Source organism: Hipposideros armiger, unplaced genomic scaffold (assembly GCF_001890085.2).
Source record: "Hipposideros armiger isolate ML-2016 unplaced genomic scaffold, ASM189008v1 scaffold_344, whole genome shotgun sequence".
Classification (NCBI taxonomy): Eukaryota; Metazoa; Chordata; class Mammalia; order Chiroptera; family Hipposideridae; genus Hipposideros; species Hipposideros armiger.
Window position 1 is genome coordinate 1,016,025 of NW_017731694.1, and position 13,027 is coordinate 1,029,051.

At 40.2% G+C, this 13,027-nt stretch overlaps 1 protein-coding gene across 1 annotated transcript in view; it reads left to right on the forward strand.

Annotated features, from left to right (window-relative positions):
- The first annotated feature begins 353 nt into the window (after nt 1-353).
- ERICH6 (glutamate rich 6) overlaps nt 354-13,027 on the forward strand; it is a 31,774-nt gene continuing 19,100 nt past the window's right edge. The window contains exons 1-8 of the mRNA XM_019661308.1: nt 354-433; nt 4,871-4,962; nt 7,156-7,218; nt 7,469-7,524; nt 7,620-7,736; nt 10,587-10,685; nt 11,653-11,810; nt 12,260-12,330. Of these exons, the coding sequence (XP_019516853.1) occupies nt 354-433; nt 4,871-4,962; nt 7,156-7,218; nt 7,469-7,524; nt 7,620-7,736; nt 10,587-10,685; nt 11,653-11,810; nt 12,260-12,330 (736 nt within the window). The remainder of the gene's footprint in view (nt 434-4,870; nt 4,963-7,155; nt 7,219-7,468; nt 7,525-7,619; nt 7,737-10,586; nt 10,686-11,652; nt 11,811-12,259; nt 12,331-13,027) is intronic.

Genomic DNA, 13,027 nt, shown 5'->3' on the forward strand with positions numbered 1-13,027 from the left:
CGCACGCACACTAGCACGTGCCACTCCTGCAGGAGTAAGTGCCTTAATGGTGCTATGCTTCTAAAAAGAGCCCTGCAAAAACAACTCACTTTTGTGTTTAACTTCCTGTATTGAAACCACTCCAGTCACTTCCTTAGAAATATTTTGGTCAGGATAAATCTTTGTTGGGGGATGGGGGTAGGCGGGGCAAGAAGGTCCTCTCCATTATAGGATTTTTAGCAGCATCCTGGGCTATACCATTAGCCCCTACCCCACTTTGTGACAATCAAAAATACTTTCAGACATTGCTGAATGTCTCCTGGAGGGCAAAACTGCCTTTCTGAGAACCACTGATTTAGAAGGAATGGCTAAAAATGTTAATGTTTCATTTGACAGGTTTTCCTAAAATATTTCAGAGATTTAGGAAAGACGTGTCTGAAATAAAATTAGATAGGTAAGAGAATGTTTTCAGTTTTTGTATTATTATTTTTTGAAGATTATGTTTACTTTTTGGATAGACATGTTAGGAAGTGGAGTGAAATCATCCAGGACATTTACAACTAATTTTTTAAATCTACACTGTTAGACACTTTAGAGGAGATAGAGAAAAGAACCCTTCCCATCTCCAACGTATTACCTACCTGTAGAGATGACATGTGCACTTGTTAATATAACACGAAATAATAACTGTATGCCATGTGTACAATAGTTAGTGCTATGAAAGTTGACAGAATAGATCTCTATTGGCTAAATTTGAGAATGATTAGGGACACCTGTGGAAGTAAGTGGAAATTATGATCTTTCCTTTGATTCTCTTTTTCTTCTTGTTGCTATTAATCTTCAAGACACCAGAGAAACACTTTGTGGAATATCTTTATAAATCTTCCCTGAAATCTCACACCAAATCTGAGTCCACAATCTTGAAGTACTTACTATTCACCTAAATTTTGCTTTTACAAGCAACTTTTAAATTCTTAAGTATAGGAGAATCGTTTTGTTCCACCTATATATTCCTATTTACCCTCTTTAATTCAACATTTTAATAAAAGATATGTGTATGGTTAAAGTGTTAAAGTATACAAAGGTATAAAATTAAAAATCTTGTGACCTTTTTCACCCCACACTCCCACTCACCAGAATTAACATACTGTAACCGTTTTGCTTCCAGTATAATTTTAAGTAGCATCTTTTCATTCCTTGATTTACCAATTTTTGACATAACTACTGACTTCCTACCATGGAAGATGGCAAATGTAACTTATACTACTTCTCTCCTCCCCGTTTTTGGTAAATTATTTTTAGTTTTTCTGACCTTGAGGATTTTAAAGTATTTTAACCTCTACTTTTTGATATCTATTTTAGTGAGAATTAACTCAATTATGAAAAATTAACATATTAATGTACTACTTCTATCTCTCATCCTTTCCTCTCCTAATTAACAACAAATTATATTAAAACATGTTTATATAAAGTCATATTACTTTGCCAAGCTTTATTATGTTTGTATTTATAATTGTTTTGTAATTATAATTAACTCTTAGTGCTTTGGGTACAGGTTGATTGTAAGAATTGAAAACTGATAAACAATACTCATAATTTCTTGCTGAGAACCCAACAATGTGACTGGATTTATGCTTAAGAAAGTGAAATCCTATGTTTGTAAAACTTGGCTCCTTAAAGGAGAACGTTTCAGCTCTCAGCTGTTTTTCATTGTCTTCAATTTTTCTGAGTTGGGCTCAATGACCACACTTTTTTTGATTCCCATATTCCCTTCATTTATTCGTTTTCTTTCTGCTGGAGAAACTCCTCAGATAATTATTTAATATAGATCTCATGGGTAGCCAAATTTCTGAATTCTTGCCTGTCTCAAAATTTCTTCATTTTGCCCTCATACTTTATTAATCATATAACCTGGCATAAAAGAATAGGTTTTTAACCATTTTTCCTCAATTATCTGAAGACATTGTTTCATTGCCTTCCAGTATCCAGTGTTGCTGATCAGTCTGATTCTCAAATCTTTCTGATATTTGATTATTTCCTCCTCTTCATTGGGCCTGTTCTTTCCTTTAGAATTCCTCCTGTTTTGTTTTTGTTTTTGTTTTGTTTTAAGCTGAGCCATCCTGCTACCTGTTGGCAGCTCAGCGGCTGCTCAGCGGCTGCTCACGAACTGCTGTTGCTCAGAGCTCAAACTCTTGAGCAAGCTCTTAACCAACTGAGCCACTCGGCCAGCCCTCCCTTCAGAATTCCTAATGGATGACTGTTGAGCCTTTTGGATATCTTCAAGATTTTCAATGTATCAGTGCTACTATGCAGCCCTTGCACAGAATTTATTTCAGAATTCATGTTTGTAATTTCCAAGAACTGGTTCTTACTCTGTGTTGCTGTTCAAATAGTTTGTGTGTGTGTGTGTGTGTGTGTGTGTGTGTGTGTGTGTGTGTGTTTAATGTCTTTGAGGGGGTACTCTTATACTAAAGTTCTTCTTTGTTCTTTGTATTTTTTTGTTTTCAGGATCATTTGTTCTGTTTGTTTACCTTGGTCCCACTCTTCCATGCTACTGATTGTCCTTAAGTGACTGGTAATCCTTGGTTATCCATTTGTATTTGTAAATGAATGACTGGTAGGTAGCTAAAATGGACTCCTGAGCTGAGTAGCTCTGTTTTCTAACAGGGTTTGCAGAGGAAGCTTCACTGAGTCCTCTGTAGGTGGATGGGGTATGTCAGAGCCAGCTTCCTGTGGAGTGTCAGTAAGGCCAGGCAAACTGGATAACCCCACTATTATTAGAGTTAGCATAAGGACACTTTACTGTGCGGTTAGAGTTCTTTATGGGTGGAATGTCCCTGTCCCTTCACCCAAGCCTGTTGGGCAGGTCCTAAGTAACCTCATACTGCACTGGGCTTCTGTTTCAGGCCTAAACACCCCCCTCAGGCAGGCTGCCCACTCTTTAAAGAAAGCAGTTCTTTGGGCTTCCTCTGGAAATAAAAGCAACGCTGCCAAATGTCCCGAATAAGAGGAGAGGAAGGAGCCCGCCTGCCTAGCCAGCTCTTCCAAGTTCATTCTTTAAACTACTTTGATGACAGGCCCCATCCCGTCCTCTCTGCATTTGGTTGAGTCTAAGCTAGGAGCTTGTTGGGAATTCCCTTTGGAAGAACTTCACTTACCTCTCTTGTCCTCTTGTCTTGATCTGTGGTGTTCTCCTCTTTAGTTTTCCAGCAACCTGAGGCCCCTTAGTTTCTTTATCATAAGGACTTCTTCAATATTACTTGTCTACTAAAGGCACCACCTTTCTCATTTTCCAGGGCTATTTTTTGTTTGTTTAAAATATTTATCTCAGAAAGCAAGGGCAAAACTGTATGCTCAGGTGCCCTCTTGACCTGGACTTCTAGTATGGGAAACTCCCTTTCTTAGATCAAATTCTTAATTGCCTCTCATAAACCTAAGAAGATACTGCTTTTACATTTTAAAGCATTCTCTGGTGAATTTGGTTAGATTGTGTTTATAAGGAAATGTGTCCTAAAAAGTCATAAAACTACATGCAATATATTGGCTCAATTTCTATGTTTAATTGCCCCGTTACTATTCTGGTTGAAAAGGGGCAAACTTTAGCAGCAGATGAATGTGGAGAAACAGATTTTGGAGCCAAACAGGTCTGGGTCCCATCAGCCTCTGCCATACATGATTTCTGAGAAGTTCCCTAGGGCCCCAGTTTTCTTGCCTATAGAAAGGTATTGGTACCAACAGGTAGTAGTACCTGCCTTGATTGGTTTTTGCAAAGACAAATGAAATAATGTGAGAAAGCAACTACTATGTACATATAACTACACAGTAAGTTCTTAGAAAATGTTAACTTTGGTATTATCCTTGGTCGTCTGCCATCTTGACACAGAATTTCAGAAACAATCTTCGGTGTTGGTTTAAAGAAGGCAAAGAGACCTGGATGAGTAATGTATTGATTTTGTTAACTGTTGCATTGGAAAAAAATCCAGACATTAAATATTGTGTAGGGATTGCTCTTCAGTGTCCCTGTACTCTAGGTCTGTCCCTATAACTTGTTTCTCTGGGGGGTCATATAAACAGAACTCCCCAGAGACTTGCACAGATGGCTTCAGCAGAGGAGTTCTTTGCCCATTACAGGACACAGTCATTTCAGAATTAAAACAAAACACCCCACTGATGCAATATGCCGAGGAACAAAGCATAGAAAAAGGAAGGTAGTAGAGACATAAGAGAACGGAGAAAGGTGGAAAAGGGGCAATCCTAAAATTGACTAAATTATTTGGAAAATAATTTGTTTGATAATTTTAGAAGATGCAGCAAATTATTACAAACAAAATTCAAAGAAGCAAAGGAACTTGAAAAGTAATAGTTATTGTTTACCAGTAAAAGTCATTTTGTCTAGTAAAAGTCAATAAATTCCTGTCTGCCTATCATATCAAGATAACTCAAGTTAAACTACTTGTAGAAAGAATGAAGATTATTTAATGATAATGCATTTAATGTCAGCCTTTTAGAAAGAGTTTGAATTGTTTTTAAGCTACTTACAATGTTCTCATTTTAAGTCAAGGAAATGTTTAAAAACACACACCATCACCACCACCACCAGCAACACACATGCACAGATAGCGTGGTAGCGATTTACTCCCTGAGGGAAATAATATGGTCTCGGGAGCCTCTGGGATTTAGAAAGAAGCCCTTTCCAAAGAACAGATATGATGCAAACACACTGTGCCTGACTTCACTGAAGAGATAAAAATGGAAGAAAACATTTCAAAGAAAGTAGAATTCAGGATCTTCTATGCGCATTTGTTATTTGATTGTTTAATGTACTACCTTTAGAAGAATTGCTAACGACTACACAGGTATACTAAAAACTAGCATTTTGTCTAAATTGCAGGATGACCTATCACAGTTTCTATCCGGGAACCCCAATCTCAGTACAAACAGAAGAAAGTTGGCTTCAAGACTTGTCTCGCAAAAAGCAGTCTGGTGAGTAGTTTGATGCCTTAGCTTTTGTTGGGAGATGGGGTGGCACCCTGGAAAGAGTGCAGTGTCGGCGACCAGTAGATCTAGGTTTGAATCACAGCCCCAACTAACTCTGTGATGAATGGGCAAGGTACTTAACCTCAGTCAGCCTGTTTCTTCACGTGTTGGCAATAATAATACTGCAGTCACAGGTTTGTTACGCAGATCAAAATGAGATTAAATATTTAAATTCCTTGGCACTTTGTCTTTAAAAAATGGTGACATCTATGTTCACATCAAGAAATAATCTGCCATTATATATATATATATATATATATATATATATATATTTATTTATATATTTAAGATTTTTATTGGGGAATTGGGGGGATGGGAACAGTGCTGGGGTATCGGGGGAAGGGGAACAGACAAGTTGCTGTCCTTTTGTTCTTCAATCTAGTTGTGGAGGACGTTGCTTCACTGGCCCAAGTTGGCACCATCATTGCGCTCTTCCCGGGCAAGGCAGATCAGTCGCCGGCCTCTGGACGGTCGCTCATTGTGGCTGCTGGCCGCTCACACTGGTTGCTGGCTACACAGTAGCCCATGGCAACCCACTGCAGCAGGGGATGCAGCCTACACCATGGCTGGCGACTCACGGCAGCCCAGCTCCAGGTTGAGCTGTTGTTCAGCATCTTAGCTGTAGAGGGCAGTGTCACTGGCCCTAATATGTGGGATCCGAACCAGGGCCCTCTGGCGTCCCAAGCCAGTTCTTTTTTTTTTTTTTTTTTTTTTAGCTGAGCCATCCTGCTACCTGTTGGCAGCTCAGCGGCTGCTCAGCTCGGGCTGGACTCGAACCGCTGTTGCTCAGAGCTCAAACTCTTGAGCGAGCTCTTAACCAACTGAGCCACTCGGCCGGCCCCCCAAGCCAGTTCTTAACCAACGCGCCACTCAGCCGGCCCTGCCATTATATTTTGATGCATATCTTTATTTTCTTATTATACAATAGAACTAATACATGCACACTGTTTTTCCAATGTCAAACCATTAAGAAATATACCATGTAAAAATTAAAACTTTCACTTATCCCAATATAGTCCTCAGAAGTAATCTTTATCAATAGTCTTTCAAGTTTTACATTTTTGTGTTATATCACATATTCACCAGATGCTTATTGAGCACCTAGCATATGCCAAAGCACCTATCACAGGCCAAGCCCTGTTCCAGGGACACAGCAATGAACAAAACAAACAAAACCCCTGTCTCGGTGATCTTCTGTTGAAGTGTGAAAGGTGGAGGTGATGGAGAGATAAGTAATACAGAAAATAAATAAATATATAATACATTAGGTGATATGCGTGCTAAGGAAAAAAGTCAAGCGGTTAAAGGAATAGAAACTGTGGGACGGGATGGGGTGCAAGCTTACACAGGGTACTCAGGGAAATATTCACTGCGAAGCCAAAATATTTGAGCAAAGACCTCAGAGAGGTGAGTTGAGTGAGCCACATCGACCTCTGGGGGAAGAGTGTTCCAGGCACAGAAAACAGCAAGTGCCTCCTGGAACAAGGAGGCAGCCAATGTGGCTGCAGTGGAATGAGTAAGGAGGAGAATCCTAGGGTACAGGGTCACAGAGACAAGGAAGACCAAATCTTTCTCTACGGGAATGAAAAGGGGCGTCACTGGAGGGTGTGCACAAAGGAGTGATACAACCTAGTATAAAAACGGAACAAATATTAAAAAGATGTTAATTGTTACCAAATAAATCTCTATGGTCAGTGTAATTCTGATGGGATTTTTCAATGGCATTTGACAAGTTGATTCTTCCATCTTGTTTGGCAGTGTTAAAAGATAAACAGAGGCATTTTCAAATGTTTAAGAGTTGATTTGAACAAACATTGATGCAAACTGTGCAGCAACCAGACCAGAAGTGTTTAGAAATTTCCACTGACAAGAGCTAGAAGAAAGGCTTTTATAGAAAAGACATATAGGAACAGAAGACTGGAAAGGAACAGAAATATTTTAAAATGTGACACATTAGAGTGGTGAATTTTCTGTTTGTTCCTTATTGTTGATAAAATGTTATTTGGAAAAAAGTCAAAAAATAAATAAATAAAATACATTAAGGGTACTTATTTTTCCAAGAGGCATATTTTCTTTTATATTAAACTTCTTTCCTACCCTGTCAGGATTAATGACAAATATACACTCTTTTTTATACAGAGCAGAGAGCATCCACTGTAATGAAGACAACTGAACCTGTAAATCTGGCTTCTAAGTTAAGAGGTGAATGGATGTGCAGAGTCATCCCTTCTGCTGTGGAAGGCAAACTGCTGTTAGGCCCCCACCTTAGCCTGGGCAGTGCCCATACCCCTTAGAAAAGCCCTCCCTGCTAAGAACATACACAAGAAGGTGGTGGAAAGGTAGGGCATTAAAACAGTGTGTGTGATGGGCTAGGATCTCCAAACTAGACAAAATGGAATACACTGCACAAAGATTTTAAACTTCCCTTCTAAGTCTCTCCTTTTCTCTTCAGAAAAATGGGTAATTAATCCAGAAGAGCCAAAACTAAATATTTTATGTGAGCTAGAGGTAAGAAATGTGTATCAGTCCAACTAGTACACTGTGCTCATGGTAAAAATCATGTATCTTCAATTTTTTTTTCTCTCTCTCTTTTTAAAATTCAGTTTAAGGAAGACTTCGTAACACTGTTTGAGCCTTCTCTGAGAACATTACCCAGCGTCGGGCCACCATCCATTCTGGCATTCAAACATGAGAGTTACAATTTAGGCATTATCTTCAAGGTGATTATAATACCTTTTTATTATTATTATTGTAATAAATGATGTGAAAAGCTACGTGATGATTTGCACAAAAGACAGTGAACACACTTTTAAAAAGAACAGGCAAAGAGCCCATTTACTTAAATAGCACTCAGACAGGATGGCTATACTAGTTTCCTATGGCTGCTGTAACAAAGCACCATAAACTAGGTGGCTTAAAATGACAAAAACTTGTTATCTCACAGTTCTGAGGGTTAGAAGTCCAAAATCAAGGCGTCAGCAAGTCCGACCTGTAGGGGAGAATCCTTCTTTACCTCTTCAAACGTCCGGCTGTGGTCGTCAGTCCTTCCTCCTTGGCTTGCTGCAGCTGCATCACTCCGATCCCTGTCTAGTTGTCCCAGTGTTCTTTGTGTGGCTGTGTCCAAATGTGTCTCTTCTCCAAGGACACCAGTCATATTGGATTAGGGCCTACCCTAAAGACCTCATCTAAACTTGATTACATCTGCAAAGAGCCCATTCCTAAATAAGGCCACAGTCACAGGTACCAGGGGTTAGAATTCAATATGGCTTGTGGAAGGGCGGGGGGAGGACACAATTCAACTCGTTACAGTGGCCATAAAGCCTGGAAACATAGGCAGAACATAGGTTTGCCATATTTGATCAGGTTAAGTGACCAATTAATGCCTATGCTTGATAGGCAAGGGAAAGGTCACCTCAGTAATTCCAACAGGATGGGACACCACCCTGCTTCACCAGAGTGGTGGGGCGCTGACTGGTGGAATGATTACTTCCAAACTTGCATGTTATGGCCACGTGGAGAGAGCTGCATGTCCTCTCCCATCTGCCCTTTAGAACCCCTTTGGTTACTTCTTCTGGGTGCACTACAGGTGCAGGCTTATTCACTGAAAACAAGAGACCAACCTGTGAGCGCGCTGCAAGTGTGTGTGCAGGGGGTGATGGGAGGGCTGCATGGACGCGCTCACTGACATTTCCAGCAGCACGTTGAACTGTGCAGTTCTGAAGAGGGCAACAAACACATTAACTACAGCATACAATTTATTTATTTATTTATTTATTATTTATTATTATTATTTTTTTTTATTATTATTATTTTTTTTAGCTGAGCCATCCTGCCACCGGTTGGCAGCTCAGCGGCAGCTCAGTTCAGGCTGGGAATCAAACCGGGGACCCTGTTGCTCAGAGTTCGCATTCTTGAACGAGCTCTTAACCAACTGAGCCAACACAGCATATAATTTAATATCAGTCAGCATTTACTGTTTATATTTGCCCAGTTTCTAAATTTTATGGTCACCCTATAGACAATTCAGGTGGAAATTCTTTATTCAAACATAGCACCTTCCTTTTTCAGAATCACAAAGGCTTGCATCCAGGAGCTTCTTGAGCTTTCTTCCCCTGACATCCAGAGATGGGCCTGAGCATGAGGAAAGCCTGTGGTCTTTCTTCCAGGAGGTTGTGCCTGCACTGGCACCTGGGCAGGGCTGCCTCCTGCTCTTCAGACAGACCTCTGAGATGGGGCTTTAACACTAGCCTAGTTTGGGGGCAGCAGTAGCTGGCTTGCCAGCTCGCCTCTGCAGCCATACCCTCTTCAGGTTGATTTCAACCCCACTCATGGTCTTTTGAAGCAGCTCCAACTTGCTTCATCCTTGGTAAAGAGGTAAAAGGACCACGGGCTGAGAAGTTCCCTGCTAAAACCCTTGTACGGAACAGGCTGCAGATGGCCTGGCATTGTCAAGTTCTCTTTCTGCCCTCCTGCATCACTTGGTAGTCATCTGAGAATTTCACCACCATCTCTGTATTACAAGGCTTTATCAGCCCCCGACCAAAGTGTTCTGCTCTCAGCTGTACTATTGCAGAGGTTCAATGGCCTAAAGATGTTGGACTTTACTCTGGGATGGTGAATCCCTGGCTGCACTGGCCACCTCAGTTGCCTTTTGGCCCCACAGTGGCCATTTTGCCAGTCCCAGAGAATGGTCCTATGGCACAGGCAGATGCCGTGGTGGCGTTCATGACCTGCAAATCATGATCTGGGTCTTCTCCCGGAGGCCTGTGCTGAGGTTTGGCTGCTCATCGTCATGACCTCAGATCTCCAACATGGCCATAGTGCATCAATCCACCATGGGTCACCTGAGCCTCTCGCTCCAGCTCTCCCTTTTGCTTCCCCTGGTCCTCCCCTCCCCCTCCTGAATTACCTTCATAGCCCAGACAGGAGAATCCAGGGCCCCAACCTGGGCTTCTCCTTGAGAAAGGACTCTAATTTATTTCAAAAAGTTTATCATTGTAAATAATGGCCTACATAGTAATGTCAAGGTGTTTTCTTAACTGACACTTCTTGAAAGAGTTTAGACCATTTGCCTAAATCTGGTACGTGTTATCCTCTGTCTCCCGCATGTAGTTACACACTGTATATCCCCCCTCCCCAACAAGGGACTCTGATGTCAATAATCATTTCTGAAAGTTTCTTCTTACACTGAGGAGGCATCCCAGGACCCACCAAATAGCTCCTGATGGGCTCAGCTCTGCTCTGGTGACCTGTACCATACAGAGACCCTCAAAACACCACCTCAGCCTCTCAGTCCTCACCAGCTCTTGAACAGAAGTGATGTCTCATTACTGGAATATACAGGTCTTGCTGGCTTGGTGCTTCTAGCATAGGATCAGCCCCCTGAAAGTTTCCCACAAACTATTTCTGGGAGTCCCCAGGGTGTCTGACAGAAGTCCTCAAGTAGGTTACCACATCCCACCACCCCTGCTTTCCTATTGGACGTTTGCTAGCCCTGCCCAGAGCCAGTGCTCCTACTGTTCTCAGTGGCTCTTGTGGGCATGTCTTCACTTTTTCTTCCCTCTCTGCAGGAAGAAGAGGAGGAGATAGTGCCCAAGTGTGAATTTTGTGGGAGCAATCTAAGAGCATTTCTTTCCAGTGTGGATGTTTACTCTCAACCAATAGGATATGTAAGTTCTAAAGCTGGTTTACTGAGGAAATAATGTTATTTTTAAATACCACTTTTAAACATATGCAGTATTTTCTCCTGCATTGCCATTCTTAAAAGTTAAGTGTTAGCCATCCAAGAAACACAAATCATAACCACAGTGAAATAGTATTCCATATCCACTAAGATGGCTAGAATCAAAAAGACAGATAATAGCAAGTGTTGACAAGGATGTAGAGAAACTGGAACCCTCATACACTGCCAAAGTGGAATATAAAATGGTGCAGCTGCTTTGGAAAACAGTCTGGTAGTTCCTCAAAAAGTTAAACATATAAACACCATATAACCCAGCAATTCCATTCCTAGGTACGTACCCAAGAAAATTGACAACACATATCCACAAAAAACTTGTACACAAATGTTTACAACAGCATGATTTATAACAGTGAAAAGGTGCAAACAATCCACTGCCTTTCAACTGATGAATGGGCAAGTAAATATGGTGTATCCATAAAATCAAATATTATTCAGCCATAAGAAGAATTGAAGTATTAATACATACTACAACATAGCTGGACCTTGAAAACATTATGCTAAGTGAAAGAAGCCAGTCACAAAGTACCACATATTGTAAGATTCTGTTTATATGAATTGTACAGAATAGGCAGATCCATATAGACAGAAAATATATTAGGGATTGCCGGGGGCTGAGAGGAGAGGAGGATATAGGGTAACTGCTAATGGGTACAGGCTTCATGTTCCAAAATTGATTGTGGTGTTGATTGCGCAACTCTGAATATACTAAAAACCATTGCATTGTAAACTTTAAATGGTGGATTATATGGCATATGAATTATATCCCAATAAAGCTGTTATCAAAAAAAGGTTATGATAGATTCAAACCCCATTAGCTATTTTGGGGGGTTTTTCCCCCTTTTAATTATCTTTATCTAGACTGATGAGATGAAAATGACCTCTTTGTTTTTTAGGCCCCCTGTTGTAGTTATTTCCAAAATCTGCTCGAACACATCTATGAGGAAAAACAAGAAAGCCAAAGCTCTAAAGCTGAATTAATCTCCATCAAGCCTCATGCAGGCTATGGCAGTGAAGTTGACAGACTCAAAGAACAGGAAAAAGCCTTGAGGAGGTAACGCGGGAACTTTGATACAGAAACTCAGATAGACCTCCTTAATTAGAGAGCTTTTTGTAAAGTGAACCTTGTTTTTCAAAATACATAATTTCAAAGATGTATTCCCAGTGAAGAAATAAAAACTAACCAAAGCAAACCTAGTACAATTCCTGGTGGATGTTACGAGATTCAGAAGCTCGAAGAAATTCAGTGAACTTGCAGGTTCCAAGTAGCAATGTACCAATCCACAATCCTCAGGGCAATTCAGAATTGCTATATTGGAGAAATGTGTCCACGAAACAGACCAGAGATGCATGTGCTCTGATTAAATGGCTGGATTTACACGTAATAACAGATAAAAATAACAAGGGATGGCATTAAAACGATTAAAGTTTGTAGTATACTGTTTTAAGTTTGAAATGCATTTCAGATTTACACATCATGTTTGTTTGTTTTTTATTTTGTAGAAAACAGGAGCAAAAAATAGCCAAATATTTGGCAATAATAACAAATGAACACACTAGTTCCCCTGAAGATGGTAAGTTCAGCAACGTTGATGTTATACATGAGTTATACATTATTAGTAAGCTTGTATGTTTTACCAAAAACTAAAATTGGCATATTTAAAAAACAATGTTTAACATTTTTTTTTTTTTTTTAGCTGAGCCATCCTGCAGTGGCAGCTCAGCTTGGGCCGTAAATCGAACTGGTGACCCTGTTGCTCAGAGCTCACACTTCTAAGTGAGCTCTTAACCACTGAGCCACTTGGCCAGCCCCACAATGTTTAACATTTTAATTTCAGTCAATGCTTCAGTCAAAATGGCTCAGAAAAATCTGATATTTTAAGTCATCTGTCTTTGGATGTTTTTAGTCTTTACCTCATTAATGATTGAAATAAATGAGCAAGATCTATAGAGTACTTTACGGTTAGCTGCAAAGAGCTTTTGATTTCATTGTCTCTTGTTTTATTAAGTACACATTCCATATTGTTTTCAAGCTGGGGTATGTAAAATCTGTCAAAAATAAATCAGATTCTTTACCTCATATATGGGTTCCATCAGTCGGCTGGCCAGTATAGTTATAGTGCTGGTACAGTTGAAGGAGCACTGATTTTAGAATCAGAAGTTCTGGATTCATATCCTTGCTTTTGTCCTTTTAGGCTCTCTGATTTTAGGTAAATTACTTAATCTTTCTGAACATTAGGCTCCTTCTCTACCACTCAGAGCTATTAAAAT